General features: G+C 39.1%; 1 protein-coding gene across 3 annotated transcripts in view; it reads left to right on the forward strand.

The window, feature by feature from the left end:
• The window catches only part of GHR (growth hormone receptor), a 146973-nt gene that overhangs the window by 63677 nt on the left and 59348 nt on the right, over positions 1-23948 (forward strand). For all 3 annotated transcript variants that reach the window (XM_071580740.1, XM_071580739.1, XM_071580741.1), the window contains exons 2-3: positions 4189-4273; positions 17130-17209. In XM_071580740.1, coding sequence (XP_071436841.1) covers positions 17140-17209 — 70 coding nt within the window. In that variant the 5' untranslated portion in view covers positions 4189-4273; positions 17130-17139. The remainder of the gene's footprint in view (positions 1-4188; positions 4274-17129; positions 17210-23948) is intronic.

The following is a 23948-nucleotide window of genomic DNA, read 5'->3' on the forward strand; positions in this document are numbered from 1 at the left end:
TTGGCTCTTTTGGCTGCCAGGGCACTGCTGACTCATATTGAACTTACCATCAAATAAATGGAATTATTTGATTGAAGAAAATTAAAAAGTACATCTGAGGCGTCCATTTTTCCTCCTGTTTCAGAGTAGTATTTTCAAAACAGGCTTAGGAAAAAGTAGTTCATGACTCTCAGCGAGTGCTGTACAACATATATTTAATGCAGACTAGAGAGATGAATAAATTGCTTATCAGGTACAGTTAGAATACATCTCAGGGAAATTATGTTTTATTGTCCTTTGAATTTAGTTATTGAGGTGTTTAATTGGAAATGTGAAGAAGTAAAATACAGAAGAAATAGAACAAGAAGAAAATTAGGATTCCTTAGGCCAAATCTTAGAAGCACAAATTCTCTGGAAATAGTTTGTCACAGATACCAGAGATCCTCTGATACATCTGTTGGTTGCCCAGCACAGTGGCAGGGGGGGACTCCTGAACAATGTCTTAGGACTTGTGAATCCAGATCATGTGTTTGCTTAGAAATAATGCACTCTTTGTCCATGGCCCATGCAGTCACAGGGTGTCCATAGTTTGCCATCTTTTTCCATGTCATACCCTCCTCTTTTTTTAACGCTGCCTGCAGCCTTTCATTTATGTCAATATACAGAATTATGGAATCATGAAATTACTAAGGTTGGATGGGATCCCTGGATATCACTCTAGTCCAACTCTCCTACTTGGAGTGGGATTTCATTAATGCAGTTGTGCTGAGCCATGTCTCTCTGAGTTTTGAGTAGACCCAGATTCCACAATCTCTCTAAGCAATCTCTTCCACTGTTCTGTCACCTCTTCAGTGAAAAAGTTATTAGAGAAGATTTAAACAGCATTTACTTTTGGACTGCATCACTGGTTACTAATGTTCAGCTGTACTTTGAAACTCTTTGTGCCAGGCATTTCAGCCAGTTTTCAGTACATTTCACTATCCTCTTACCTAGTTTGTACTTCATCAGTTTTTCAATTAAGATTTTACATGAGACAGGGATGAAAGTCCTTCCACCTTTTTGTCAGCACTGGGCCTTTCCTCAGATGCCCTTTTTAAGACCAAAAGAACTTTTGGCACATTTGGATCTCTCTCATCATCCAGATTTTTTTCTTTTGGTAGGTTAGCTTAGGACAGAATGAGAAGATAATAATGGACAAAGATCCTCACATCCCAGTCAAGGGAGTGATGAGTCTGAGTCTGTTTCTTATTTTGTGAAGCACACTAGTTTGGATGGGCCCTATTTCAATTCAGTGCTGCAGTCCTTTTGTTTGCCATGTGGGTTCCAATAATCAGTTCTGTTTCTGGCAAAATATGTGTTTCTGAAAAAAAAAGCCTCACCTATATTGTTTGTTCCCATGAATCTGTGTTGTCCTTCTGCTGAAGCTGCAGTTTTTCCATTTAAATGGAGGCTGCTCAATCATTTAAGTATCTAGCTCATTACCTTATGTGCAGTAGTGCCTGTTTTTCACACATAATGACCTGTCAGAGACAAGTGCAAGTGTAACTGTGTTTGTACATGTGTGGCTTGTTCTAAACTGCAATATTGCAGATAAACGATGTTGCTGCTGGCATTTTTTGTGCTATCACCACTTTTCTGCTGTTGCAGGTGGGTAGAGTGGCTCACTTCACTTGCAAGAGAGAAGCAGCAGAATGTTTATTGATGCAGAACAGCAATTTACCGAAGTTTGGCAAATGCATCAGCAGTTTTGCAATATTAGATAGCAAGGTATATTTGGTTGGTTACAGCACAGAGGATGGGGTCAGACAAAGCTGTCCAGAAGACCTTCCCATCGAGTCATGAGGTTCAGAAAGGACCCTCTTGTGTTCTGAATGTTCTGAGAAGGGTTCATTTATGGCTGGATCCACACTTAGTCCCACACTTGGTCAACAGCTTATGTCTAAAGGATTATGTGTGCACATCACTATTTTATGTCAAGATTTCAAAGTTTAGCATGCTGCTAATCACTTTCCAAGAATCTTTTATGGTGCGGAATCTCTCATTCTCAAGGAGTGGCCTTGAGAGGTATCTGTACTCATGCAGCCTGCTGCTATGCAGGAAAGCTGGACGGGCCTCAGGCTGTCCGCTATTTATGGAGTAGGATGATTGACTTACAGTCAGATTTGCATAGCAGACGTATTTGGCGCACGCTCAACCAGCCCTTCACTGTTGAAGAAAACTTAAGTGTCAAGCAAGATCTATGGCCCTTAACTATTTTATGGATATCTGTAAGCCACAGGTAGCCATCACAACCACCACTGGTAGCTGTTGCTGAAGCAGCAAAAGACAAGGGTCGGAGCACATTACCATAGCTGCCAAGAGTGAAACAGAATGTTCTGAGTACAGTCAGCCAATCAGAAGTTAGAACATTTGCCTTTGTTGCCCATAAAGTAGCTAAGAGATCTTTTCTGCTGTTGAGCAGGATTTCAAAATATTTTGGAAAGACTACTGGAATAATTTGCTTTGTCCCATTGTAATAGTATTCTGTCTTTGTAGTATAAAGGTTATTTCCCCTTGCTAGTGCCCTGCTGAGTGTTTTGAAACAGAAATTTGTCAGTAGCCCTGGGTAGCTTGCTTCAGTCAACAGCTAGCTGAGGCTATACAACTTTGTTTCAGACTAAGCTGCCCCTTTAATTTTGGAAAAAAAGAGCTGTGACCCCAGTGCTCAGTTACTCTCTCTGAAATTCAGAATTAATTTGAAAATCAGAAATTAAATGAACAGAATTATATATGGAAGCTCTTTCTGAAAACTGGAATAATAGCTCTTGGCTGTGTGTATTATAGGATAGAAGAGCAGACCTGTGTAGTCCTCTTATTTCATTATGTGAACCAGGAGGGACCCCTGCTTGCAGGTTTTACTTCAGCTAAACACTCATAGGATGATTTATTTTATAATAATATTACATATTGTTGTTTTTTTCTCTGTTAAGTTCAAGATTTTTTTTTGTTTGGTGGTTGGGCATTGTTCTTTCAGGTTTTTTTTTAATGTGAATATAGAAGTGACAGCCTTTAAATACATTGCAGTGGGGAAGGATTCCAGAGAAATACTAATGAAATTTTTACCCACAGTCACATTTTGTTTTTCATTATTCATTATTTTGTGATCTATCCATACACTAAAATTATGGACATAAAAGAAGGACAATTCTGTAGGCACAAAAAGATTCTTGCTGCTCTTTCTGTGGCTAGTGTTAACTCAGTCAATGAAAACTCTCTTTAAAAATGTTACTTTTTTCTTTTAAAGGACTTTTTAAGACTGAGGCAGTGTGGCCCTAGGTATTCAGTCTGAATGTCCACAGACTCTCTTTAGGTGTTATTTGTGGGATTTTGCAAACTCCTTTTTTCCCCTGGTTATTTAAAGAGCCTGATACTGTGAAATCTTGTCTTCTTTCCGTAGTCACACCCACTAGAAACCAGATTATTATGAATGATTCAAATAATGTGGGCACCATGGCTGACTTTTGAAAATGCTTTTAAAAGCTGACTTGTGTCCCTGGGAAGAAGTAACCTTCCGTGTTGAATTTATGTTATTTTTATTAAACACACAAGTACTACTAATTCAAAACCATTTTGGGTGCTGCTGCTGTGCCAAATATCATGGCAGTGATAATGTGCTTAGGAATTCTGAACATAACAAATGACGTACTACTTTTTTTTTCAACAGCATGCCATCTTTGTGAGATTAGACACTGTCTTTTTAGAGAAAAAAGGAAATGTTATTTACTTAAAATTACCAGTTTGTAAGTTACCACACTGTAATTTGTTGTGTAAAGTAGCTATAGTAGTAGTGAGATACCACTTATCCTCCTGGTGCTTCAGAGATTACTTCCAGTGCAGCTGATTTTCACCAGGAATGTGCATTAAGAATGAGCGTTGGTTAGTCACCCTGAGGTCTCTGCCATTTAAATCTGTGTTTGTACATTTTAATGTCAAGGTTAGCACAGGGTCCTGCAGCTTGGCAAGCCCTCAGTGACATGGGTTTCCAGGCCACTGCTGCTGTTTGAGTGAGAAGCCCAGGTGTCACCAGGCAGAATGCCCTGCCGGTGGCGTTCCCTGAGGGACAGCAGTGCCAGGACACCCATTTGGATTTTCTTATGTTGCCCTCCCACTGCAGGTGACCTTTGCTGTTTCAGAACTCATCTCTTGTCTGTTTCTCTTGCTTTCCTGTAGGTGCTGGGATGGCTGGAGAAGGTCACGACTTGCAGCTGAGCTGAGGGAGGCGTGAAGCATTGTCCATCCTCTGCTGACATTTGAGGTAGTGTGATAACTTTTGTTTTACCTGTTAAGTGCCTTTATTACCAATGTTGGCTAAGCAGGGAAATCAATAGGATCCTGTAGCCCTGCAGATAATCCTCATAAATCCCATGATTCATTCGTACAGGAGGTGATAAGTAGGATTTGCAGTATATAGAATTCTGATTAGGATCTAATTGTCATGTTTTATTACCCAAAACAATAGAGATAGGTTTTGAAATTCAATCCTGATTAAATTTATGGCTTCAAACCCTTTTCTGTCAATTTCTAGTAGCCAGGTTTTGAGACAGAGGACTTGGTGACTCTAAGAAATGTTTAAAAGCCATTTTCCATTGTCAGAGAAAAATCATTATCCTGGATTTCAATGACCTAGGTCTAATTTATACTGTTATTTAGGCTGTTACTTGCCTGGCTTTTTAAATGCACACAAATGCAGCAAATAGAGGAAAAAAAATCTGTATTTTACAAGTGAGAAAGTGAAAATGCATATCAAAACATTGTAGATAATAAATCATGGGTTTAAATTACACTTAAATGGCATGTGGTTTGAATGTACATATTGGTTCTAATTCATATCCAGAATGTATTAGAGGAAGCATAATCAGAATACAGTGGGGTGAATTTGGATCAAACATCACAGAAATATACTGTGGTATAAGGGATTCAGACCTGTGACTGCTCATGGCGTGAAGCTGAAAAGCTGTTATCTGGTGTTAAATTGCTGCATGAGACTTTGCAGCTGCTATCTGTGTGCTGTAGGAGTCTTATGAGACTTGAACTGCTATTCTTGTCTAAGTGTACACGATTGTAATGTCATTAAATACAAGAGAAATTCTAGATACTTCTTGCTTTGGTTATGATAACAATAGATAAAACTTGCTATCCTATATCCATGTTCTCAGTGTTTCTGAAACCAGATGGTAGAATTCTAGGTGCATTCATTGTACCATGGATCTCTGCTTAGAAGATTTGTCCATACCAATTTCACCAAGAAAATAAGAAGGTTAAAATATTGAAAAGCTACTTGTAAAAATGCTTGTAAAGTAGGTGTAATTTAGTCATTAGGGATCTCCTTAACCAAAACCCTCTTTGTTGTGGTTACCATGCCTTTTCATACAGTTAAGAATTGAAAAACAATTTATGAGTGACTTACGTTTTGTAGCGGAAACATAGCAAAACAACCATACAGAAAACTACTTCTGTGCTCTGTTTTTCTGCCTTTTTGTGCCCAGAGAGCCAGCTGATCCCTAGGTAAACTGCCCATTCTCAATTCCTCCACAAGCAGCAGTGCCAAAAGCATGCCTAGCACTGGGAGCACTCAGCTTGGACACAGCGTCTGACCTTGCTTCTGAGCCTCCACCACTGTCTCATTGGGGTTCTGTCACCCTCTGTCACCTGTATTTCAGTTTCCTGTTTGTAAATGAAGACCAATAGTTCTGAACTTTCAGAAGAAAGCAAAACATCCCAATACTTTGGAAATGCTGTTATTCACAAGGGCCTGTCATATTTGATGTGCTGTTGACAATGTGTTACCAGAAGAGTTTAAACTCTTTGCTTTTAAGCGTGACCCTCTTTTATTCTTTTAAGTGTATGAATCTAGCCACCTGTTATCAAGTCTGATTGCTGAAGAAAAACTTCTATGCAATAAATAAACTAAAAATCTGGACTCATTTATGCATCAGGAGCAATTCAAAACTCTGCCCCGCAGTTCTAGCAATTTTGGGGAAAATATAATCTGTGTGGAAGTGATTTATTTAGTGCTGCTGCACACTTTGTAGTAGTACCTAAGAGCAGTTAGTCTCACCATGCTTTATTGTGAACATAGTTGCTTACATATGATTCAAATGTGATTGGTAAGTATCATACATATTTTAGGAGCAGGTCGTATCATCACTAATGACTTCTTAAAAAAAAAAAGGAAAGATTAAAGTATTTTATACATGGTAAACTTTCTGTTCTAAAAACAGAAACCTTTGATCTCTCCAGAAATAAACCTCCCTGTGACATTAAATTTATCCAGTATAAGAATCACAAAAAGGAAGAGTCATACTCTTTTTTTCTTCTGCACTGACAGTTTCCACACATAGTCATGCAGGTGATTCTGCCATTTAGGGCACCGGGTTGAGTGATGTGAGGGTGATTACTGGTGTGGTGATTAGAGGGAGAGGGCCAGTTTCTCTGACCCTTGATGATAGGCTTCTGTGCAAGCAGCTTCCTATTCCAATATAAAAATGGGTACTGAGACAAGGCTGCTGGTCAGACTTCAGAGGAGTTGAGTGTTGTGCTAGACTAGGAGAGCCCCCAACAGGGTTTTACAAAACTCTCTCCAGCTGCAGTCTGCTCCTATTTATGTCACTGTGTGTCTTATGTCAGTCCTGAGATCTAGTTGATATGGATTTTTTTTTTATGAGTATCCCTCACAAAGTGGGTTTGAATCTGAGAAATACTTACCCTGGTTGTGAGTAAAGGCTTAGGCTCTCAGGTGCTTCTCAGGGCAGTCATGAGAATTTTATCTCTAAACATCTATTTTCTGATGTCTCATAGTCCTGTGTAAAATAACAATAACAGCAATGGAAAAATGTGAATGCACTGCTCTGTTTTAATAAACAGTTGAATGTGCTCCAAAGTTGCATTTTTTAATGAGCCAGTTCGTGTTGTGATGGAGTTCCTGCTGAGGAGGAAGTCATAACATGAGTGGGGACAGATGTGCTCTACATCAGCCAGCCAGCTTTGCACTGGGCAGCTCTGTTTTTTGTAGCACCTGTTTGTTGCAGAGTATCTCATTTTGAGATTATCAGTTAAGAGTTTGCATATTTTATCTGTGATGTCTAAAAGTAAACGTTGCAATGCAGAACTGTGATTGCTTTTGTCTCTGACATTTGAGGAGTGGTAAGTGTGGAGAGAGAAATTTACTTGCACTACACTGGTGTTAGGACAGCTAAAGAGCATAGTTCATTCCTGTTGTGTGTAAAAGAGCTAGATACTTAGAAGGTTATGCTAGTGTCTTGAGTGTTTCAAATGAGCTGGTCTTTCTTCAAAATTGCAGTTCTTTCTGTCTTAATGCAAACTGTCAGTCTGTTGTTTTGGGGGTGGGGTTGTTTTTAATCCACCACAGCTTTATTCTGTGGTACTAAGATGGTTGGCAGTGTATCTGCAAGACTGTAATATTCTTTGATACATACGACATTGGAGAGGGTTGCAATCTGTACATTGCTATGCTGTTAGACTGTGTTGTAAATGCAGGCAAGTTTCTCCTCTTCCCATTGTCTCTGCTTCCCTGTCTGTTGAAGAGATAATGCCACTTACTCCTGCTGCAAACTGCTTCAGGATTTGTTGATGGAAAATACTGTTTGACATGATTGAAATACATCTCAAAAATAGACCTGTTGATTTACATTTAAAATTAATATGTCTGTTTCTATGGCTTATTTTGCAGACCCTTCTGAATGTCTTCATTGGTAGGGTTTTCTCAGAGGAAATGATGGGAAAATTAATTTGGAGGTAAACTTTCTAAAATAGTAAGTGTTCAGTAGGTCACTAACTCTAAAGATTGCCAGGCATGGCTGTTTGGTTTATTCCCCTTAAATGTGAAGCTGGCCTGATCACCCACTGTGCAATCTATTTGTCTCTGCTTCCTTAATAATCAGTCTCATCTGCAAGTTGTTCCTGGATCCCATGTGACATACCTTCTGACCTCTCCAGTGGAAGAAAAAAGACTTTACTTGAGGCTTCCCCCACTTCTTCCTGGTCTTCTAAACCAGTCTCATCTGCCTCATGGGATAGAACCTCCTCCTCTCATGAGAATATAAATAGCCAGCTGAACACTTGTAAAGTTACACCTTCAGGTTTCATCAAAACCACCACTATGTGTGTGTGCATATGTGTGCTCAGTGTGTGCAAGTGCACAAACCAAACCCCACTTCTGCTTCTTCCTTGTGAAGAAGTCTTTCAGGACCTGTGATAATTGAAATGGCTGGAATAATGCCACGGTATGTTCCAAAATGTGATCTGGAAGAAAAGTTACTTGAAGTCCATGAAAAACAAAGCAGTGTACCCAGTTTATACATTACATTGGCTTCCAATAAATTCAGTCAGCCAAATACGCTGATTAGTCTTCATATATTTGAAAATACTGGACACTGTAGCCTTGGAAAAACCACCAGTTAAAAAATAATAGCATTGCTCCCACAGCTCTTGGCTTAAAATGTGTCATCAACAGCTGTGTCATAAAAATGTGTATTGGAAGTGATTGTTCCAGTATAAAGGTTTTAGAGATCTTGTTTGGATGGTACCTAAAAATGCTCATACATTTTTCAGGTACTTTGGTACGTGTAGGCATAGCCTATTTCTGTATGTGAGATTCTTTGCCAAAATGTATTTTAAAATTTAAAGCTGGGTATTTTATAGTCCTGATCTTACCAATGCAAGTGGAGGTAGAAGTTAACAGCCTTTTTAAGATTTTTGTGAATGGTTTGAACAAAGATCAGCTTTTCTTCACAAGTTGTTCTTTACCTCATGTACACATGTGTTGACAGTGCTGCATTTAAAAATACTCAATAATTTCTCCCCTTGTTAGTTTCATTCAGTGTTTCTTTCAACTTTGTGCTAATTTGCACAATTAAGGATCAAGCTCAAAATCTTTATGTGTATACAAAGTAGTTTTATACAGTTGCTGAATGCAGCAAGCTGGTTTTTGGTAGTTGTTACTGTTTATGTATTCAGATTTGTGCAGACTTAAAGCATCAAATCAGCAGTGACTAGGGTCAGGGAACAATGCTGGTATGATCGTACAGAGAAGGCCAATGGAAAGCCAATCATAGTGCTTCTCATTCACACAGAACTTCTTAAACAGATATTTTTCTTGCAGTTATTTTGAGAAACAGTTGCATTGAATAGATGTGCTCTTGTGCTAACTGCATCCGTTTAACTGAGACTGAAAGTTACCCTCAATTGGCATATTACAGATGCAGATTAAATCAATATACATCATATCTTAAACTGATATGAACTGCAGGACATAAAAAACTGCACTAATTGAAAATGCACTGATTACTGTTAGACCTGTCAAGATGTCTTATCAGGTGAACTAATTGATAGTAAATATGTGAATGCTTGGAAGTCCTGAGTGGCCATCCAGAAATGCACTCAGAATGCTTTGTCTGTCATTTACTAGCTTTCACTTACTGTGCTGTTTAAGTTAATGAGTTCCTAAATACCATACGGGCTCTTTTATATAGTCTTTAATCTGATTAGGAGCACACGAATAATTTAGCATGCGATTAAACCATGTAATTAATTTGTTCCATGATAATGAACTGTTAAGTAATTCCATTAGACTAGGGCAAATACCGAGGTCTTGAACTTAAATTTTACAGCTGCTTGAAGATGTTTTTTACTGGAAGAAATATTTCTTTTTAATATATAAATCTATTTAAAAGTAAAACCCTGCTTAGTTGTTACCAAACTATATTTCAAAATTATGAAACTGCCATTGATCTCAGGTGAACCAGAATTTGCTTTGGTTATCGATGAATATTTTTGAGCAAAGCATCCTCTCAGTTTCTTCTAATCAGTTTGAACCCAAACCTGCCTTCCAGTTCTCAAAGAGCAATTTCAGCAATCACAGGGAGCAGAGTTTTTATGTTACAGAAGAGGTCCAAGAGATGAGATGCAGATCTGTTTCTAAAGTGTGCTGAAGCCTAACTGACTTTTTTTGCCCAAGGTGGTAGTTTTCTAGTTTGTGTGATAGACAGATAGTACCACACAGGAGAAGGGTTGCAAAGAATATGGCAACTAAAGCAGTGGAACTGGCCTGCTGTGTAATGATGATCTGGCAGCACATATAAGATTGTTATTTATTTTTAAGCATGAGATTAATCCTCTTTGTTTTCCCTCATGTTCCAGCCTAAACTGTGCGATGTCACACAGGTTGTTTTTCAGCATGATTTCTGTGTTTCATAAATTCTTCATAATTGCTTTGAGGTGCTAAGCTCACTGGCACTTCTAGGAGAATTGCTTAGCCAGGTTCTCATGTTAAATATATAGCCTTGCCTGTTTAAAGTCAGATGTCTTTCCCTGCTCTGATCCATTGGGTGTACACTTCTGAAGTCCTGTTGAGATTTGAACTTCAATGCGAGAAAGATACTGAAGAGTTTTTTATTTCTGGGGTGTTTTTAATACTGGCATGATTTTTTTTTTTGCATCACTGGAAATATCATTTAATCTCTTTATAGAAAGTGTGAATATTTATCTGAGTGAAATTTGAGTAAACCGATATTTTTTCTTAGTACAGATTACTAGGGCATTGGTTCTAGATACAGACTCAGAAATTTCTCTTTGCTTTCTTGACATTTGACGTTCAATTGAGGCATCGTATTTCTTCAAACAAATGGAATATACTTTGTTTCGTATAGAGAAATTCTCTCATGTTTCTTTGCAATTGATTGTACAAATAGCAAAGAAAAGAGAAGAATTTTGTCTTTTGGATGACTGTTATCTAAATATTAATAATAATTAAAAAAAAAACAAAAGGAGAAGGAAAAGCCTTGGAAAAAGTACTTCTGTAGTTGAGAAAGTGTTTATAGCCTGAAAAAATTACCATTCTCATAAACAGGTCTGAATCCTCTTCCTTAATGATACAATTATATGTAAAGCTGAGTATCTGCTCAGCCATTCACATCTGCATGACGTGCAGCTAAATGTTGCAATTTCTTTCAGCTGAGATGCATCTGTTTTGCTGCTTTGATCTATTTGCAGGGCTGAAAGGCAAGCAAAGCAATTAAGTCTTTTCCAACTTCAAAATTTTCTGTCTGTGTTTTGTACAGAAACTTAAGAACTATAACTGCAATCCTCTTTAGCAATTGTCTTCTGACAGAAACATCTCCTCATCTTACAAATGAAGTCTCCTCCCTCTATGTACCTACCCATTAGGTTACTGCTGTCAAAGTATAACAGATTTTGTTGTAAATAGGGAGTTGTTATGCCATATGCAACATCCATCCTTAGACTTCGTAGCACACTTTTTGGAGTATGACTTTAAACAGCTTCCAGTCCAAGGCCAGAGCAATGTCCAAAGTCTGGATTCACTGAAGAGCTCCTTAGCCACATCCAAGAACTGATACCCGTTTGGCCTGTTACCACTTTAAATCAGAGTAATTAGCTGACACATCTATCCATGGGAAAAGGAAACCAGCTATAGTAAAAGCACTGAAAGTGCCTGTTACTATAGAGATAGAAATAAATCCGCTGTTGAAGATTTCATATAGTCTCTATTCTAAAATGAAAAGTTCGTGTAGGGAATAAAATATTTTTTCTAAATCCAAAATGAGCAATTAATTTAATAGATTCTCCTTGCAATTTTGAACATTTTAACACTTGAAACTATTATAAATTATTTAGCTTCCAGAAAAATCTAATTAATAATACAAAGTTGCCTCTGTTGCATAGTTTTAGTTTGTAATTATAATGTACCTTTTAGTAGTCCTCAAATTTGCATCAAAACATGCATAATAAATGGAGCTTTATGCTAGAGTCCTTAATTCTTTTCCAGTGGTCCTGTCTTTTGTTGTTAGCTTTTGGGCCTTTTTTTTTAATTGAAATTTGCCCTTTATGAGGTTTTTTGGGGTATTTTAATTTGAACTACATAATTTCTACTTCTGTGGTATCATTCCTTTTTCTTCAAATCCAGAGTAACAGTAGATGAATGCTGTGTTATTCATATCAACTGAGATAATTTGTTACTTGTATTACTTAATACATCTGAGTATATAGCCCTAACAAGGGTTCTGTAAAAAAGGGCATTCTTCCAAGGGCTGCTTATGACTTAATCAAGTTGGAATATCAGCATGCAAGCAAAGAAGGCTTTAGGTCCATTGCAGTTTTAGATTGTGTTGATTGGAAGGGCTGAAACTAATTTTGATCGCAGAATTGCTCCATCCTGTTGGCACTCAGGGGAATGAGGGTAAGCAGGCAAAAGACATTTCAGCTATGCATGATCAGACAAACTGTTCTGAATGTTTTTAAGCAACAACAAAAATATTACCTCTTGGTGTCAATGGTCCTGCACTGAGATGAATGGTTAAAAAGGTCCACACTGTGAAAAGTAAAGGCTTTTCACCCAGAAAAATTTTATATGAGTGCGTGCGTACATATTTTATAGTTGGAGTAAGGAAGACTCAGAACAGACCTGGAGAGCCTGGAGTTACCCTTCCCTTCTCAGCACTCGATCTTATTTATTGTGGTGAATCAGCTGGCATATATTCATCTGCTTTGCACACTCTTGTGCCCTTTCCTGTCTGTGATCTGATGGAATGATGAAACAACAACGTATAGAAAAGCTCTTCAGATCATCCTTCGCTCAGTGATTTTGTGGTTTGGTTTGCAGCAAGGAGTCTTCCTTTGGTTCTGTACTAGCTGCACATATGCTGCTGTGGCCAACCATGCTAAACTGGAGGACGTTACCTGGGGAAGAAATCTCATATTTGGAGTATAGGCAAAAGCAAAAATGCCTTCATAGGTGCAGTTCAATGTCCTTGTTCTTCTTTCTTCTGGTCCTTTCTGACTCCGGAGATATCTGAAGGTCAAGATCTCGCTCCAAACAAGTTTTGTTTATAAGCAAAACTCCTTACAGTGTACTCCAAAGCGTTAACGTTTTTACCTGACCAGAGTAGATGCAAAGCACTCGGTATGCTGTGACTAAACTGTTTCTTTTCTCAGGGAGCTTCTTAGCCCAGTTTTGCCTGTTTATGCTGACTATGTTCACATCCCACTGGAGAGATGTTGTGTTTAAATTCACTTGTGATTGACCTTACTCCAACATTGCTATAGAAAACAGCCAAGACTTTTTTTTTATCCTTTTTATAACTCCTGGCTCCTTTTCTGTACTGAAGCAATTAGCCTGAGCTGACCTCTAGCCAAATGTTTCTGTGGTCAAGTTTCAGTTGGCTTGAAGACAGTCAGCTGCTGTAATTTTTTTTCCCTGATTTTAGCTCTCTTCATTCTTACAAACTGCTGGAGTTGGGTAAGATGTAGACTATTATTCTTTAGAATAGTGTGTATTAAAACCACTATTTGGCGCTTATTTTTGTTAAATAAAAGCAATTTTTTTAGTGGTGTTTGTCTTTCATATGCCTATGGGGTAGGTTTTGGGAGGTAGGTAGTACTAGGACATTAAAGGTCAGTTTTGTCCTAATGCATACAGAGAAGCTGTCTCTTGCTAGGTTAACACTGAGGCCTCTGCACAATACTGTTCTTGTTGACAACAAGTTTGGAGAAGTGTCTTAGAGGAAGGACAGCGGTGCAAGGCAGTGGTGTCTAACGGTGCAGATGGCACTTCAGAGGACCCTTCTCAGAATATTTATTCTGTACCACCAGAAGCAGTATCATGATGGGTCAGCTCCTGCTTTGTATAACTTGTCTGGATGGATAATGTGGTGGAGGATCCCATATGGCTCCAGCAGGAGCAGAGACACTTTGTTTTGTCTTGCTACGATGGTGTCATTTGTAAGAATCCACTCAAGAAGCATCATGTGTTTCTGTACTGCATTCTACTAGTAAAAAGGCAAGCAGCAGTTTTGATAATCTGTGGGGTTTAGGAATGCAAGTTAATCCTGTGCTCTGTTTCAGAGAGCTAGTTGTTTTAGTCAAAGTCTTGTGGCTGAGCAGGGAAGGGAAGGGTGAGCAATGAAGGGTAGCTGTGTCCTCTCCTCCACACTCACTGCTCACTGCCATGTTTGTGCTGCCCTGGCTCTGCTCCTGGGCTGTGCCTTTGTGGAGTCCTGTTAAACCCAGCCAGCAAATAGGTTCTTTGCAATCAATGTTTATGAACCAGTTTTAACTAGAACAATTTCCTGATGGAATTCACTGTATGCAGGTACGTAAACAAATCTGCCAGTGCAAGAGGAACAGCAGTACTGGAATGGGATTGTTTTCAACTGCAGTAGCATGACCTTACTGAAGTGCAACATGTTTGTTGACCTCTGTGATGTGTTTCCAGGCTCCCAGATTGGCGCTCCAGCTGTGAAACCACTCTTCCTGGAAGGAAGCTGAGATGGCCACCAGGCAGGGTTGCAGAGATGGGGGGGATACCTGTGCTGTGACAGCTGCATGTGGGAGCTGATCCAGGTCCCACCACAGAGTTGTTTGGTGTGGTTATGAAAATGAAATGGTGTGCTCTGAATGATGGACTCTGATGACATTTGTTCTCATGGGAGAACTCGTGAGAGTTTGTGCTTTTCTTGTGCTGTTACTAGGCAGGAAGAAATAGGAAAACTTGGAGAAGAGTGGTGGGAAGTTAGCAGATGCTGGCAGACACAGGAGAACAGGGAAGTGTGAATATGGAGGCAGAGTGGGATACCTGAGTACTGTGACAGGGAGAGAGCTGGAAGGTTGAAAATAAAACATGCTCAGGTCTGTGAAACAAAGAAACAAAACTTCAGGGAGAGGAAGGTAGAAGGGCTGAGATGGAGAGAAGACTGACTGGGTAGAAATCATGTAAGAGGAGAGGAACTGGCAAATACAGAGACACATTTTTGTAGATTTGTTAATGAGAGACAATAAGAATCCTTTAAACAAAAGTACGGATGAAGGAGGAGGACCAGCTGAGCTAGCTGAAAATGTAGCTGACCTCAAATGGACATTGTGCTGTGCCAGTGTAGCTTGTCTCTGAAAGTTAGGATTTTTGTCCTGTGATTTGCCATACTAACTTTTTCCCAGCTTTTTGCACTCCAGCATCTGCAGCTATCATTCCTGGTCCTGCTCCCCAGGCTGCTTCACTCCCACACTGCCCTAAATCATCACTAACACACCTCTTTCCTCCCTATCCACTGAGAACAGGGGGGTCACCTTTGGAGAGACCCATGTCTGCTTGGCCAGGGGAGAACCCTGCTAGTGCCTGGTCAGTCCACAGAGCTCCTCCAGCCTTTCTCTCCAAGTAGCTGTCCCATGCTTACTTAGGCTGGCCTAAGTTTGCCTGCGTGGTGCTGCTGGGCATCCTTGCCTTGATGTGGGTGCAGTGGGAAGCATCTCCTTGTTTGCCTTTGCAGGTCTGGCTTAGGTTCTGCTAGTCTAGAGCAGTTTGAATAAATGCCTCCTATATTGAGCCTGAAACTTGAGAATTACTGAGCAGTTGCATTAGTGAGGATGTGAAAAATATCTTCTGATTTTCAAGTTTTGTACTGAACAGCATAAATCTGGAGTTGGTAATGGTTTTGGGTTTTTTATGGGGTGTTATTATTCTCTTAGGGTAAGAAAATTGAGGGGATTATCTTTTAAATTTAGCATTACCATGTCTTACATACTCTGCATCCTTGCATTTTTACAGCTTTTAATCTAATTCAAACTTTGCTAACTCAACTAGGAAACTGACTGGTTTTTGACACCCAGATTTGGTAGCAGGAATTGTTAATTGGTAACACCCACTTAGAGGTTGTTACTCTTTACTGGGCTTGGTTGTTTGCACACTTTTGATTTCATCTCCTTTTAGGTAAAGAAAGAATATCTCTAACTGAAAAACAGTTCAGTGTAGAATCAAGGTCTGTCATAGGAATTTACAGTCAATTGTTAAAGTCAAGCTAGTATTCTCTCTCTCTGCTGCATCACTGAGTTGGGGGTGTGAGCGTATGGTGGTAGTTTGTGCCACACAACAAAAAATTGCTGCTTGACATATTTCAACATGAGTGCTCATTTTAGCATCTTTGTCGCAGCTTTGGTTTTAAAGGTCTCTGGTAATCTCTGTGGTTGTAAATGGTCAGGTCATAATCCATAGTATGTATGCTTTCCCCATATTATCTATGGACAGGAGATTTTGGGAGCCAGATCCAATTCTGTGCAGAAGGCTGCACTGTCTGCCAGTCCAGCGCAGACCAGCCTCTGCCCTTCACTGTTGTTAGCAGATGCTGGTGATAAAGGCAGGAGGAAAGTAGTACCTTAAAACAGGATTGTGTGATGGGGTGGTAGGATATGTGTGTGTGCCAGAGGTGAATTAGGGAAAGGAAAAGGAGTGTGCTTTTTGGGGAAGTTGTAAAGGCTTTTTGGTTTCTGCTGGGATTGTAAGGGTTTGCATGCTTGGAGGTTGGAAACGCTTTAGTGCATGTGCTCAGGTCTCCATTGGGAGGTTCTTTCTCATAAATGATGCAGGTAAAACTGAGGTACAAGTCTCCAGGGGAGCCTCTCAGGAGCAGCGTGGCAGAGCAGGGCCACTGAGGTAGGGGCTGACAGTTGTGCAGAGAATAAGCCTGGATTAGTCTCATTCTTGCAGCCCCACGACTCTGCTGCCCCCTCTGCTCCTGGTGTGCTGTCTGCCATGAGCAGTGGCCATGGGTATGAAGTGGGTGCTTCTCTGCTAACAAGCCATTTTCTGGTGTTGGAGCTGGCCTGTGGAAGTGCACCACTTCTTGCAGCTTTACTGCATGTAGGTGTAGACATGAGAAGGGTTGTACATGTCAGGGGAAGATTAATACAGCTTCAGAAGGTGCATGAAATGGAAAGGGGATCATCTCATCTGTGTTCCTTGGAAGAGTACTATTCTTTTCCTACTTTTGCATTTAACCTGTGCTAGTCTTTGGGATTGATCCCCATGTGGCTGCTCCCTGGAAGCAGTCTAGAGATTGACAATACTTGCTTTTTTCCTCCCTCTATATTAAATGAACTAGAAACACGTAAGCTAGTTCTCTTGCAAATACAGTCTTTAGTCTCTGTGCTAGACTGAAAGACAATGTATTACTTTATGAGGCAATAAATCATAAACTAAATATACCTCTGGTTTAAATCAATCAGAAATTCAATAAAACTAGATAATAGTTTAAATATCATATTGTGTTTGTTTATAAAGAAACTTTCACTGTCTTTTGTTGTTACAGAATTAGAAGTATGGATCTTTGGCATCTGCTGTTTATTTTGGCACTGGTCTATGCAAATGACTCACTTTCTGCAAGTGATGGTAAGTTTTATGATATCTTTCATTGCCTTTGTGTGTGTACATCTGTATAATATTTTATATAAACAGTATTTTTTATTGAATTTTTCACAACTGTGCAATTTTCTTGATTGCAGTAACCCGAGTATGTAATGTGAAATGTGAAAAAAATGTCAGTTAATCTTTTTGTAAATACAGTGGATAAGATTGAGACATGTTGCAGAATGTAGGTGAATTGCATAAATAGTTTTTAATGTGTAAGCAGGCTGGATCAATGTTGGTGTTACATACCTGGATTTTCTTTGCTCAAGTATTTCAGTTATGAAATAATTGTATGGAGATAATTTTTTATTATGAACTAGTGGATGTTTTTCCTTAACAAGTCTTTTAGTATATTCATATTTTAATTATAGGGCTCTTTGGACATACAGAGGAAGCATTTAGAGACTGTCTGCTTTGGATCTCTGACCAATATGAACAAGTTTCATAAGAAATACACTTGGAAATTCTTGAGTAGAGCTTATAAAAGGGATTTGAAAAGAACGTGGCCGCTCAACCAGCCAGATGGACTAGTCTTTAACTCATTTTAAAAAAATTCCCATAAACTCCAGTGAAATTTTCATGTTGTGTCAGACTGATCTGCTTACACTTGATATGATCTGATTATGTAAAGAAGTGCAACTCAGCCTGGTTGTCTCTGTCCTGTTCTGGTCTTTGGAACTGAGAACAGTAACAGTTTTCCAAATAACTAATTTAATGCAAACGTGTCCCTATTTCTCCCAGAGCTACAAAGCAGCTGTAGCCAGGTGGCTCTGTAAGCAGGTGCCCCTCCTGAACCCCCAGTCAAAATCCTCATGTTAGCAGAGCAAGTGAGAGAAGGCAGTTTGACAAGTAATTTTTTAAGACATGGGATGAAAACAGCTTCCATGACAAACTATAAATAAACTGATACAACTTGAAATGAAAATTTTTGATATCTCTCAATTTCCTTTTTTTTTTTTTAATTCACCTCCATAGTTGCGTGCTACTGAATGCAAATTAAACACCTACAGAGTTGCAAGCCATGTTCCTTATCCATTCCACTTCTAGGATTAGAATATGGTACTAAACCAAAAGGCTATGGCATAGTTGCCTATAGTAATAACTGTTCTATAGTTTAAAGGTATAGCCATCCTCCTTTTTCCTGGTACAGTTCTGTACTTTTTTGGACTTGCATACTTTAAATTTCTAGATTATCCATATTTGCAGAACCACTAGAGAGACAAGAGGTGTTCCTTTATGTTAATGGAGACATTAAGCTGAAATAAGACATCATTACAACTCAGATTATCAGTTCTCAGGTGATTCTTCCATAAAATTCATTTTCAGCAGGTTAGATAGAGAAAACACAAGTTTCTGTTCATTTAATTTTATGTGTATGGCTTAAATGCTTGTCCTCTGGGTTATCAGGAAGAGAATCTTGGAAGACTGCCTTCTCCCTTGCTAGTTGAGGATTTTTCTTTAACTTTTACCAAACATGATACATGTACGACCTTGTATTCCTTGCCATGACAGAATGGTTAGTAGAACAAAAATAAATGTGTCCTGACTTGATCCTTTCCCCTGTGTCTGCATTTTACAGTAGATTCATTCAACATGAGAAAATAATCCCTGCCCCAGTGCAGTCTACTGGACCAGCTGATTTCTCTTTGAGTTTTAAGGGCACATGAGGATTTTATGACCCTTGGCAGATGAGCTGGGTTCTGGATGTGCAGTAAAATCTGTGTTATAAATAAAACTTGACCACAGTGTCATCTTTGTGTGACTTTGTCTATACTGATGAAATAGTAGATTCCATGAGACTACCTTCAAAACCAAAACATTAAGACTATTTTTATTGTTTCTATGCTTAAGTACAACACTAAATATATATGCCCTGATACATATGCCCTTATTAAAGCATTTGTGCATGTGAAGTGATTTCTAATGACTAAATTGCATCTTATGCTGTACCACATTTATTCTGAGTGGGGAACATGCTCAACTGAGAATGCCAGACAAGAAGATATAAATTGAACAAGCATATTTAGGATAACACCATGAAAGAACACCCTTTTCCTCTTCTTGCATAACTTAGGACAGGGTATTAGATTAGAACTGTTTATTAGATATTTTGTTGGTTTTTTTCATCCATGTGATTGTGCTCATAACTGCAAAAGTTCTCATGAGCATCCAGCCACAGTTGGGTGATGAATCCTGACAATCTTATAGAGCTCTGCCTAGCACACTCTTGCTGAGGCCTTCCTGTAAACTTAAATGTGCTCCTGACTGTACCACATCTGATACACTGCCTGGTGAACTGTAGCTATAATGTCATGGTTATCCAAAAAATTCACTTCAGTAGTGAATTTTTGGCAGCAGAAGAAATAAAAATTACACTTGCTTTCTAGTTTTGCACCTAAAGCCTATTACTGAACCAGTGTAATAGAGACTTGAGAGGCTTTTATGTCTTGAAAGTAAACAAAGCTTAGTTTCAGCCTTACAAGAGCCTGTGCTTCAAGCTGGCTTTGTGCCATGGAGTCAGATCCACCCTTAACATGGGGTGAAATCCCATACGTGTTTCCTTCTGGCGGGTCGAGGGTGTGAGGCCAGCAGTTGGCTAGGCAACAGCATAACATTTGAGACCAGATACTGGACATTTAATCACCTATTTGCTGTCTCCAGACTGGTGCCCAGTCCTGCTGAAGGCTTTGCCTTGATTTAGCTTGTTTTTCATTCTCTCCTCTTGCAGAGAAGCTGGCTTTCTGGCTTCTTAGACTGAGACTGCAGCTAGCATGAAGTGACAGGAGTGCCCACGGTCTCTCAGAGGGTGATGCTGAATGTAACCAAGCAAATATACTGCACCAGGTCTTTGACTGTATTTTAGGGCTGAGCAGCTCTGAGACTTGCAGCAGAGGAACAGAGGAAAGTGGCAGAAAAAAAATGTAACGACCACAGTAACTGAAAGGTAATTTCTAATAGGTGTGTAATGACTATAGGTAAACAGGTTTTGTGCCTTCAGGACTGGAAAGTGCAGGGGCCATTTTTGCAGCTGATGAAGACATTTTTGTTAAGTTAGCAGAATTAGGCTTCCAAGAGTTCATTGCTTTGAAGATAGGTAATTGTGTTATTTTGACATTTTAGTTGAATGTTGTTAATTAGGTACATGAACAAGAAAGAGTGCTGCTTTATATCACCTACATCTGTGCAAAATAATTGTCATACAGGAAAAAATAAAAGCTTGCATTTGTATATATGCACATAAATTGTGTTAGAGATTTTACTTTAGTGTAGCTATGGTGTTTCAAATACATATCCAGAATTCATGAAGGTATTTTAGTTTCCTATACCTGCTGACATCAGTTGGTTGAGGGGATTTGCTCCAGACACAGACTGTAATGTGTTTAGGAAGCAAAATAAATGTAATATTGTCTACTTCTCAACTGAGGAGTGTAGGTCAAATAAGGACATAGAGGAATAAACTGGGAATTATTCCCAGTTAATAAAATGATGCATAACCTCACGCAGTTGCAAAATGAATTTCTTCCCAATGAAAATAAGTGGGAAATGTCTTTTATCATTCCTTTATGGTAGATCAAAGTTCATTCCAGACTATTACAGCTTTGTTAGTGCATCCTCTGAAACAGGTTTAGAGAGGTATTCATATTTAATGATACCACAATAAAAATAACTTTTGAGTGAACTGTTTTTGAACAATTACAATTTTTAGAGCTGTGAGCCTGAATTTGTTATTAACTTTATCTAGTCCAATTTTTAAAATGTATGTATGCTTTCTCATCACAACTTTTTAAAATTATTTTATAAATCTGTCATGCTCAAATACTCAATTTGCCTAACTTTTATGTAAGAAATAGAATTATTATTTTCCTTTCTGAGACCTATCAGATCTAATTTTTATTTCCATCAAAGCATCGTTTTGTTACACTGGTGTCTCTTGTGCTTTGATGCTTTGTGTGCATTACATATTACATAACCATCTAACTATATGTGAGCACTGTACATCAGTGCTCTGATTACAGAGCTGGAGATTAAATACACAACCCATGCATAGGACTTCAGTGTCATTAAAGACACACCTGAGCAGCCAAGACTGTGAGACTCACAGCAGATAAGAGGGAACGCACTGAGCCAGAAGCTTAAAGAGCTCTGAAGCACTCTTACAGTCAGGCATCTTATATGTGCCTGACTATCTGTTTTCAGGCAATTAAATCAACTCCATCAACTGTTCATTGTTCCATGGACTGTTTTGACTAGCTCTCCATTGACTCCTGGGAGCTTGGACACCTAAGGATAAGAGTCATCATAAGCATATCCTCTATGTACTCAAAAATCTGCATAAAGCTTGTATACAGCACATCTGTGCCTTTGTAAGTCGAAGGTAGAAGGCAGGCAGACTATCCCAGGCAGTCTGAGATAGCTACAGATGTTCAGGCAACTGGATTTTGCCCTACTTAGCCTAAAGAGAGCTAAAGTCTGGTGTCTTCATTTTGAACTGAGCCTTGTCCTTACAGTTGCCTTGTTGAATATGCATAATTCTGCGTCCTTTCTTCTGAGTAGTGTTACAGCTGCTCAGCTACACACTCTAGGTCTTCTGCCAAGGTGAGGGGGCCTTCTCACTTGATTAACAGGACAGCAGCAACAGTTCTTGCTGTCACTGTGAAGTTAAGTAGCAGACACATATTGTCTGAAGACCTTTATGACACGTGAAAGAATTATTAGAATCAGAATAAGCAGAAAGATGCCTTTGAATGGCAGGATATTGTCTTCCAGGAGAGGGAAATTTGTCAGTCAGTTCATGGAGTCAGGATGTACCAGGGACCTCATTGCATGGCTTGAAATAGTCAGAAAAAAAGATCAGTATCTCTGTGGGCTCTTTGCTCTAAACATGTTTCATGATTTAAGCAAATTCAAATTTTAGAGACTGCAGTCACTGCAATGACAAGCCATTTCTTAGGTATTCTTTTATTTTTAACAATAATCAGAAAGACTAGACATCTTGACATATATTGCTATCCTAATCTTACTAGGAAGGGAGAAAGGGCAGAATATTCCTTAGCTTAAGCTGCAAAATTTCTTGCCTCCTCTTGGTAAATAGTAGTGCCATAAAATAGTGTGAGGTCATTTGTTTGTGGTGGACAGTTTATCTTCTTAATTCTAATTGGTGCCTCTTTGCTATAGCCTTTCTCTATGTTGCCTACTTCCTCAATTTTATGCAGTAGGTACAGAACATAAGCCCAAGCAGAGCTGGCAGTAAAACCTGAAAGGTTCAAAACCATGATCATCTTGGTGCATCCTGATTTACATGGATGAGGGCAAAACTGTTGAAAATGCAGGTTTATAACTTCCACCTGAAAACAAAGCCCTTAGAATAGTTACCCTATTTCCAGAAATTTAAGTGTTTCTGAGCAAGAAATGTATTCCATTATGTAGAAGAAATTGCTGCAGAGATATTCCAAGAGCCAGAATCATAAAACTTGGCACACGGAAGCATGTTATACTGCTGTGATCTGGGTAAGCCATTTTGGCTGGAGAGAAGATTCATTTTGGCAGACAGCAAAATAGTATTTCCATCATTACTTTCCATTGGGATTAGGGATGGCTTTGATGACTAGCAGAAAAATCCAAGGGAAGGGCAAGGAAGTGCACTTCTGAGTTACTTTTGCTGCTCCTGCTTCCTAGCCAGTAGGTATATATTTCAGATAAGCCATTTGTCTGGGCCAATGCTCTTTCATGGAGAAGAAAGGATTTCACTTTGTTTCTATCTTAACAGAAAAGGATTTGGGATTTCTAAGAGTGGAAAATACATGCTGAAAATTAATTGTAGACAGGGCTTTATTTTGTAAGAAAACTCAAAAAATAAACCCATTTTCAGGTATTTCGGGCCTGAAACTGTGCCCCTAAATGTCTATGTTTAGGCTTGTAAGTGACTAGATCCAGTGGTTTAAAGGCTAACTGGGGCTGTGGAGACTTGTCTCCTTTGTCACTTTCTCTAAAACCACGTCTGTGACTCCAACATTTACTGGAGATTTTCAAGCCTTTGAATATCTTCACCCATAAGCCTGCCAAAAACACTTAATGGACAATCAGTTTGAGTCAGACATCCTGCAAAATAATGTACATGTCATGGATTTTCCATCCAGTTACTCCTGTCTTTAATATTCCTGCTATTGTGTCTATTTTCCTCATTCCTCTTTTGTGGCTATCCTATTTTCTTCTATTTTAAACATAAAATTACTGATCTCCTGTCTCTTATTGCTGGGTCTTGAGGCAAGAATTAGCTAAACATCAGTAGTAGTGCCTGGTGTAGCCAGAAGGTGTAGGCAGAAGGTGAGTTTAGTCTTTCGTTCTCTCAGCAGCAAAGCTTATGATGCCAGCATACATCTTTGCTCTCCGCAGCAGATTTACAGCCTGCAGCCAAGCCACCAACACACACACTGGTCCTCCTGTGAACCAGAACTGCTCATCCCTTACCAGGACTGTGCTACACCCAGAACTGCTGACTGATGGTGGCCACTTGTGGCTTGCTTTTGGAGGAGTTAGGCCAGTTTGAAACACGAACTTTTGCCCACACATGCAATTAGGTCTATGTATTTAAAGATGAAGATCAGATGATGGAAATGATGCAAAACCGTGCATAGCAGTTTGTTACCACTATCTAAGAAGCTTAACAAGTGAGAAAATTTCTAGTTACAGTTTTTTATTTGTAACTCCAGTTTGTATTTTA

This window comes from Pithys albifrons, chromosome Z (genome assembly GCF_047495875.1).
Source record: "Pithys albifrons albifrons isolate INPA30051 chromosome Z, PitAlb_v1, whole genome shotgun sequence".
NCBI classification, from domain to species: Eukaryota; Metazoa; Chordata; class Aves; order Passeriformes; family Thamnophilidae; genus Pithys; species Pithys albifrons.